The sequence below is a fragment of the Prinia subflava genome, chromosome 19 (assembly GCF_021018805.1).
Source record: "Prinia subflava isolate CZ2003 ecotype Zambia chromosome 19, Cam_Psub_1.2, whole genome shotgun sequence".
In the NCBI taxonomy this organism is placed as follows: Eukaryota; Metazoa; Chordata; class Aves; order Passeriformes; family Cisticolidae; genus Prinia; species Prinia subflava.
This window is the reverse complement of record NC_086265.1, coordinates 8,456,233-8,465,107: the sequence shown is the minus strand read 5'-3', so window position 1 is coordinate 8,465,107 and position 8,875 is coordinate 8,456,233. Positions and strand designations below refer to the sequence as shown.

Below are 8,875 nucleotides of genomic sequence, written 5' to 3'. Positions count from 1 at the left end.
CCTTCATGGAAAGGGAGTGGCTGGAAGAGCCGAGCTGTCTCAGGGGATGCATGGTGACACCAGGGTCACAGGCTTGGTGATGGTGGCAGCAGAGGATGCATTGGCAAGGCAGGGTAGAAAATGTTCCTGCCATCCCCTGACATGGGTCTTGGCTAAGGTTGAGGGGCCTTTTCCCACACACCTTGATCCAGCTGAGCATAGTCCTGTGGCTCCTGAGATACACCAGCTTCTGGTGTCCTGCCTTGCAGCAGGACCTGTTTTTCCCAGCTGAGTGCCCAAGGGAAAAGGTGGCCTGGAGTGATCTTGCAGCATTGGTGGGCAAGAATGAGAGGGAGCAGTGGGACAGGAGCTGTCAGGAAACATTGGAGGAGACATTTCTGTGGAGGGCCTGTGACAAGTCGGCAGGCACATAAGAGAGTATTGAGTGCCACAGCACAGCCCCATCAGTGTGAGGTCATGAACCTTTTGGGATCACACTGTGGCCTGAGCCCCTCCTCTCCTTGTATTGCTCACTCACAGCTCAGGCCATGGCCAGACTCGCTATGCCTGGACGAGGCCTTTGGGCACAGGGGCCCTATCCAGGTGCCCAAGCAGGTCTGTGCCCAGGCAGGTCTGTGCTCCTGGGACAATGACTGACCCCTGTCTTCTCCCTTCTCTTCTCTCCCTCTCCAGGTTCCCTGGTCCAGGCAGCATCGCTGAGTCAGCCATCCTCACTGTCAGCCAACGTGGGAGAGACAGTCAAGATCACCTGCTCTGGTCTTAGCAGCAGCTATCCTTATGCTGGCTGGTATCAGCAGAAAGTCCCTGGCGCTGGCCCTGTCACTGTGATCTATAGGGATACCAACAGACCCTCGGGCATCCCTTCGCGATTCTCTGGATCCAAATCCGGCACCACGGCCACCTTAACCATCACTGGGGTCCAAGCCGGGGACGAGGCTGTCTATTTCTGTGGTAGCTATGACAGCAGCAGTGGCAGCTATGGTGTGTGGTGATAATGACTACCAGGAAGTGACACAGACTCCAAAACCAGAGGAAAGATTTTGGCCTTTCTTCTTCCTGGCGGGATGTGTGGCTGAGGCAGATTCATGTCCCTTCCGCATGCCTACAGCATGGAATGTTCTCTTTGGTTTTCCAGAGATCAGGAGGGGGAGCAGCTAGGGCCCCTTGTCCTGTTCCCTACAAAGATCTTGGTGTAGCTATGCCCCCCACAGCCTCTTGATACTGAGGACCATGTCCTCTTGTGCTGCAAGAACTTCTGTGCAGCCGTTCTGCAATGGGCTGGGATCTTCTCCTCAAATGTGCCTGTGGCCTTGTCCCTGTGTGTTCTGTCATGACTGTTTCATTTCCTGTAACCTTGTCCAGGTAGGTCTGTGCTCCTCAGAGACTGGCTGATCCTCCTCTACCCTCTCCCTCTAAGCATTCCCTGGTTCAGGCAGCAGCGCTGAGCCATCCTCAGTGTCAGCCAACGTGGGAGAGACCGTCAGGATCACCTGCTCTGGTGGCAACAACAACTATGGCTGGCATCAGCAGAAGGTCCCTGGCACTGGCCCTGTCACCGTGATCTACAACAGCAACAGCAGACCCTCGGGCATCCCTTCGCGATTCTCCGGATCCAGATCCGGCTCCACGGCCACCTTAACCATCACTGGGGTCCAAGCCGAGGACGAGGCTGTCTATTTCTGTGGTAGCAGTGACAGCAGTGGTGCTGGTATAATGACACAAATTTTCAAGTGATGTACAGAGGAATTCAAACTGGAGATTTTGCTGTCATTCTCATGACCAAGCAGGGTCATGGATGCTGGAATGGGGAAGGTTTTTGTCTTCTCTGCACTACCACAGCCCTGAATTTTGCCAATTTTGTGTCTTAAAGAGTAGAAGGTGCCTTTGGGGCTGGGGATCATTGTTTTGGTCCCTAAAAAACCAATGTCTTTGTCTCCCACTCCACTGAGGCAAGTAATGACCATGTCATCCTGCTGGTGCCTCTGTGCTGGGTGGGATACCTGGGGCTCAGCTCTGCTCCGCAGTTTTGCCTGTGGCCATTTTCCATGGTCTGTTCTCCTTTCCCCGTGGCATTGCCTGTAATCTCATCTGGGCAGGTCTGTGCTCCTGGGACAATGACTGACCCCTGTCTTCTCCCGTCTCTCCTCTCCCTCTCCAGGTTCCCTGGTCCAGGCAGTGCTGACTCAGCAGCAATCCTCACTGTCAGCCAACGTGGGAGAGACCGTCAAGATCACCTGCTCTGGTAGCAGTGGCAGCTATGGCTGTCATCAGCAGAAGGTCCCTAGCAGTGCCCCTGTCACTGTAATCAGTAGCAATAGTGACAAGAGACCCTCGGGCATCCCTTTGTGATTCTCGGGATCCTGGTCCAGCAACATGGTCACCTTAACCATCACTGGGGTCCAAGCCGGGGACGAGGCTGTCTATTTCTGTGGTAGCTATGACTACAGCAGTGGCAGCTATGGTGTGTGGTGACAATGACTACCAGGAAGTGACACAGACTCCAAAACCAGAGGAAAGATTTTGGCCTTTCTCCCTCCTGGCGAGATGTGTGGCTGAGGCAGATTCATGTCCCTTCTGCATGCCTACAGCATGGAGTGTTCTGTCTTTGGTTTTGCAGAGATCAGGAGATGACTGTGCAGCTAGGGCCCCTTGTCCTGTTCCCTACAAAGATCTTGGTGTCACTATGTCCCTCCATAGTCTCTTGGTACTGAGGACCATGTCCTCCTGTGCTGCAAGAACTTCTGTGCAGCCGTTCTGCAATGGGCTGGGATCTTCTCCTCAAATGTGCCTGTGGCCTTGTCCCTGTGTGTTCTGTCCATGACTGTTGCATTTCCTGTAACCTTGTCCAGGTAGGTCTGTGCTCCTCAGAGTCTGGCTGATCCTCCTCTACCCTCTCCCTCTAAACATTCTCTGGTCCAGGCAGCATCGCTGAGTCATCCTCAGTGTCAGCCAACGTGGGAGAGACCGTCAGGATCACCTGCTCTGGGGGTAGCAGCAACTACTATGGCTGGTATCAGCAGAAGGTCCCTGGCACTGCCCCTGTCACTGTCATCTATGCTAATGACAAGAGACCCTCGGGCATCCCTTCGCGATTCTCTGGATCCTTGTCCGGCTCCACGGGCACCTTAACCATCACTGGGGTCCAAGCTGGGGACGAGGCTGTCTATTTCTGTGGTAGCTATGACGGCAGCAATGGTGGTCAGCACAGCGGAGACAACGACTCCAGCTTTCTCTCTCCTCTTGCTGCTGCCATTTCTTCTTGCAGGACTCTCATGCCTTGGGTTCTTTCCGAGGCTCTGGGTCCCTTCATTGCGTCTTGGGGCCTTTGGGCACAGGGGTACCATCCTGCTGCCCAGGCAGGTCTGTGTCCCTGGGACAATGACTGACCCCCTCTTCTCCCTTCTCTTCTCTCCCTCTCCAGGTTCTCTGGTCCAGGCAGCGCTGACTCAGCAGCCATCCTCGCTGTCAGCCAACGTGGGAGAGACCGTCAAAATCACCTGCTCTGGGCTTAGCAGCAGCATCTATGATTATGCTGGCTGGCATCAGCAGAAGGTCCCTGGCACTGGCCCTGTCACTGTGATCTATGCCAGCAGCAGCAGACCCTCGGGCATCCCTTCGCGATTCTCCGGATCCAATTCCGGCTCCACAGCCACCTTAACCATCACTGGGGTCCAAGCCGAGGACAAGGCTGTCTATTTCTGTGGTAACAATGACGGCAGCAGTGCTGGTCAGCACGGTGGAGGCACCCTCATGCCCTGTGTTCTGTATGCACCTCTGGGCCACTCCATGTTTTCTTGGGGCCTTTGGGCACAGGGGGCCCATGCTGCTGCCCAGGCAGGTCTGTGCCCCTGGGACCATGACTGACCCCTGTCTTCTCTCCCATCTTCTCTCCCTCTCCAGGTTCCCTGGTCCAGGCAGCAGTGACTCAGCAGCCATCCTCGCTGTCAGCCAACGTGGGAGAGACCGTCAAGATCACCTGCTCTGGTAGCAGCTACAGCTATGGCTGGTTCCAGCAGAAGGTTCCTGGCACTGGCCCTGTCACTGTGATCTATGATAACAACAACAGACCCTCGGTTATCCCTTCACGATTCTCCGGGGCACGTTAGCCATCACTGGGATCCAAGCTGCGGATGAGACTGTCTATTTCTGTGGTAGCATGGACAGCAGCTATGTTGGTGTAATGAAAGTGACAGATTTTCAAATTATGTACAGTGGAAATAAAAATGGCATTTTACTGTTCTTCTCATCGCCAAGGACAGTGGTGGATGTGAGGCTGGGGCAGATTTTTGTCTCCTCTGCATGACCGTGGCTACACATGTCCCCCCTTTTGTGTCATAAAGCACTGGAGGTGAACTTGGGGCTGGGTATCATTGTCCTGGTTCCTACAAAAGTCATGGGGTGGCTTTGTCCCACATCCCACTGCCTCTTGCTACTGATGACTACATTCTCCTGCTGCTGCCAGAGGTGCCTCTGTGCTGGGGTGCCTTGGGGTACATTTGGCTTGGCTCTGCTACCCAAATTCACTAGTAGCTGTGGTTGCACCCATTCTCCTCTGAGTGTGGTATTCCCCACACGCCTGCCCATGAGATGGACATGTTCCTGGAGCACTGGGTGAAACCCCTCTTCTCCCCACTCTTGTCCTTCTCCACAGTCCCTGGTCCAGGCAGCATCTCTGTGTCAGCCATCCTCAGTGCCAGTTATCTGGGAGAAATTATCAAGATCTCCTTCTCCAGGGGTAGTGGTGGCTGTGCCTGGTTCCAGCAGAAGGCCCCTGGTGGTGCCCCCATGATCTGTGATAGCTCAAAGAAACCCTCAGTGGTGCTGGAGGACATTGAAATGACAGGGCTCCTGGAAGTGAAAAGCCATGTTGGGGCTACTTGTCCTGCCCTCAAAATGTCCTGTCTTATGTTGCTCAGAGGAGCTAGGACAATCCCTGTCATGATCTCTGGACATTCTGGTCCATGCCAGTCCCTGCCAGCTCAGGCCTGATGCCAGCTCATCACTGGAGACAGCAACTGCACCAAATGACCCCGTCTCTGTGTGAGAGGCTCTCTCCTGTGAGCACAGGCTGCCGCGGGCAGGGTGCCATACAGAAATCCTGATGGTTGTGGCCACGGCTGGAGGAATCTCCGGACCTGATGGAAGCCGTGAGAGGCAGGGGTGAGAGGCAGCAAGAGCAGAGGCCTGTGCCGCCCTCTGCTCTCCGTTCCTGCTGTGCTGTCCCTGAAGCCCTTCTTGTCCCCACACGGTGTCAGTGTGGCTCCACTGCACAATCCTGAGGCTCCCCGGACAGGCAGGAGGCAAAGGGGTTGTGGCCAGCCAGGTGCCAGCGAGGCCAGCGGGGTTCAGAGCAGCCCCGCAGGCTCCTTTGGCCGCTGCCCTGGGCCGTGCTGTGCGCAGCAGGCAGAGGGGCTGCCCCTGGCTGGACAAGAGTGCAGCTGCTACATGCTCCTGGTTGGTCCAAACACCAGCCCAGCTCTACCCACAGCTGCTGCAAACCTGATGGAGACCCCCAGCTCACTTTGAATTTGGAGGAGCTGGGGGCTTGATTTTCCTTAGTGTTGAGGAGCCTTGAAGCTCGTGTTCTTAGTGTTGTTCCCATTCCCATTCAAAGCCCCACTTCTTTGCTCTGCAGTTCCTTTGTGGCAATTCAGAGAAGCCCAGGGTGGCACCCTCAATTGAAGCAGGATGTGGTTTTCCCAGCTGCTGATCAGCACCCAGGGAGCACAGTGCCCTGGTACCAGAAGGCACCAACCAGCCTTGGGTGCTCCAGGGCAGGTGGATGTGTCCCCACGGCCAGGTGGTGCTGTCCCCTGCTCTGTGCACTGAGCTCCTGGTGCAGCAAGGCCATGGTCCTACTGGGCAGGAACAGGCTCGGGTGGTCCCTGACTGAGCTGAAAGTGCATCAACCATTCTGAGAAACCCAGAGCAATCTTTGGTGTGCCAGAGGTGCCTGCAGCACGTGGGGGTAGCACTGGGACAGGACATCCAGAAAACACTGGGCCATATATCCATGGAGGATATATGGCCCAGTGCCTGAGCAGGTAGGGGCTTAAAAGTGGATCAACACCCACAGCACAGCCCCATCAGTGTGAGGACATGGAGCTCATGGGATTGCACCATGGCCTGGGCCCTTCTTGCAGTGATTGCCCACAGCTCAGGTGCATAGCCATACTTGCTGTGCCTGAACAGGGCTTCTGGGCACAGGAGGCACATCCTCTTCCTTGGGGAGGTCTGTGCTCCTGGGACAATGACTGAACCCTGTCTTCACCCCTCTCTTCTCTCCCTCTCCAGGTTCCCTGGTCCAGGCAGCGCTGACTCAGCCATCCTCGCTGTCAGCCAACGTGGGAGAGACCGTCAGTATCACCTGCTCTGGGATTGACAGCAGCAAATATGCTGGCTGGGTCCAGCAGAAGGTTCCTGGCACTGGCCCTGTCACTGTAATCTATAAGGATACCAGCAGACCCTCGGGCATCCCTTCGCGATTCTCCGGATCCAATTCCGGCTCCACAGCCACCTTAACCATCACTGGGGTCCAAGCCGAGGACGAGGCTGTCTATTTCTGTGGTGCTGTTGACAGCAGCAGTGATGCTGCACAGTGACATAGAACAATGGGGAAGTGATACAAAAGCCTCCCGCCTCAGCTGTCTCTTAGTCTTATGACTGTGCCCATCTCCTGTCATTTGGAGAAGGGATGACCTCCCAGCAGCCCTGTCCCTGCGCCAGGGCCAGTGTCCCCCTGTGCTCCTCAGCTGGTGTCCAGGGCCCCGCCAGCTGGCTGCCTCCCAGCCCAGCTGTGCCAGGTGCCCCAGACATCACCCCAGGGATCTCAGTCTTGTGGCCCCAGCACCGAGAGCTGGGAAAATGCCATGGGCCATAGGGCTGGGCCAAAGCTTTGCCTTCGAAGCCTAGGAAGGGACATTTCCTGTGGGTGCTGTAGCTCCAGGGTCATGCATGAGGCTCGTGGGGCAGATCGTGACTGGTCAGGGAATGCTCTGTTGTGTTCTAGAGAGCTGCCGGGCTAAGGTTGCATTGGCTGTGTTTACTCAGTGCTGGCCCACTGGGCTCACTTTCAGCCTGGGCAGGAGTTCCCAAGAACTTCTGGCCCTCAGGGAAGCCCCTGGCCCTGGCCAATGTCCCGTTATGACCCCACAACAGTAAGGAGCCTAAACCCATCCTCATCCTCTGTTATCTCAGCAGCTGGCACCTGGCTGGCCTTGAACCCCTCCTCACCATGTTATTCATCATGCAGATGTCCTGGGCAGGCTCAGTGTGACCAGCTGGGGACTTTGAGCATGGGGGTCCAATCATTGTCCCACTGCCTGGAGAGATCTGTGTTCCCAGGTCACTGACTCACCCCCTCTCCCTCCTCTCCCTCTCCAGGTTCTCTGGTCCAGGCAGCATCACTGAGCCAGCCATCCTCACTGCCAGTGTAGGAGAGACCATCAAAATCATCTGCTCTGGGGGTAGCTACAGCAACTATGGCTGGTTCCAGCAGAAAGTCCCTGGCACTGACCCTGTCACTGTGATCTACCAGAATGACAAGAGACCCTCGGGCATCCCTTCGCGATTCTCCGGATCCAGATCCGGCTCCACGGGCACCTTAACCATCACTGGGGTCCAAGCCGAGGACGAGGCTGTCTATTTCTGTGGTGGCAGGGACAGCAGTGGTGCTGGTATAATGACACAGATTTTCAAGTGATGTACAGAGGAATTCAAACTGGAGATTTGCTGTCATTCTCATGACCAAGCAGAGTTGTAGATGTGGAACAGGAGAAAGTTTTTGTCTCCTCCACATGATCCTGGCCCTGAATTTTGCCCATTTTGTGTCCTAGAGAGTGGGAGGTGACTTTGTGGCTGGTGATCATCGTTCCGCTCCCTAAAAAACCCATAGCGTGGCTTTGTCTCCCACTGTTATCTGACATAATGACCATGTCGTCCTGCTGGTGCCTCTGTGCTGGGATACCTGGGGCTGAGCTTTGCTCCCCAGTGGTGCCTGTGGCCATTTTCCATGTCCGTTCTCCTCTTACTGTTGCATGCCCTGTATCCTTATCAAGGCATGTCTGTGCTCCTGGGACACTGGCTGACCCCTGTCATCTCCTCTCTCTCCTCTCCCTCTCCAGGTTCCCTGGTCCAGCAGCAGCAGTGACTCAGCAGTCATCCTCACTGTCAGCCAATGTGGGAGAGACTGTCAGGATCACCTGCTCTGGGGCTAGCAGCAGCTGGTATGGCTGGTTCCAGCAGAAGGTCCCTGGCACTGGCCCTGTCACTGTGATCTACATGAATGACGAGAGACCCTCTGGCATCCCTTCGCGATTCTCCGGATCCGGGTCCGGTTCCTCGAACACATTAACCATCACTGGGGTCCAAGCCGAGGACGAGGCTGTCTATTTCTGTGGTAGCAGTGACAGCAGCAGTGATGCTGCCACAGTGGCACTGAGGATTATTGAAGTGATACAAAAACCTACCATGGCATAGTTCTGTGTGGAGTCCCTACATTCCAGTATAAAACATCAGGGTAGAGGTTCCTGCCTTACTGAACCCTGTCTTTTCCTATCTCATCCAGCTCCCCTTGTCCAGTCAGTATTGCCAAGTCAGCTATCCTTGGTTTCAGCTAACCTCAGAGAAACCACAAAGGTCAGCTGCCCTGGGCTTAGCAGTAGCTTGACTTAAGCTTGCTGATCCAGGCAGAGGGTCCCTCACAGTGCTTCTGTCACTAGGGCAACAACACACTCGAGAATCCCTTTGCAATTTTCCTTGTCTGCCTCCACCACCAAAGGAGCAGCATTCGGAAAGGCAGAGGCAGGTCTGGGAAGGGTGGTGTGGAGAGGTCTATGCAGGTGTGTGGGGCTGGCCAGGCTGGGCACTTGCCCTA

At 55.5% G+C, this 8,875-nt stretch overlaps 1 protein-coding gene across 1 annotated transcript; it reads left to right on the top strand.

Moving 5' to 3' along the window:
- The first annotated feature begins 2,373 nt into the window (after nt 1–2,373).
- LOC134560407 (immunoglobulin lambda-1 light chain-like) lies at nt 2,374–4,106 on the top strand. Its single transcript, XM_063416379.1, has 4 exons — nt 2,374–2,461; nt 2,920–3,198; nt 3,422–3,727; nt 3,901–4,106. The coding sequence occupies exons 1-4, from the start codon at nt 2,374–2,376 to the stop codon at nt 4,104–4,106; spliced, it is 879 nt and encodes a 292-aa protein (XP_063272449.1).
- The last annotated feature ends 4,769 nt before the right edge of the window (nt 4,107–8,875 follow it).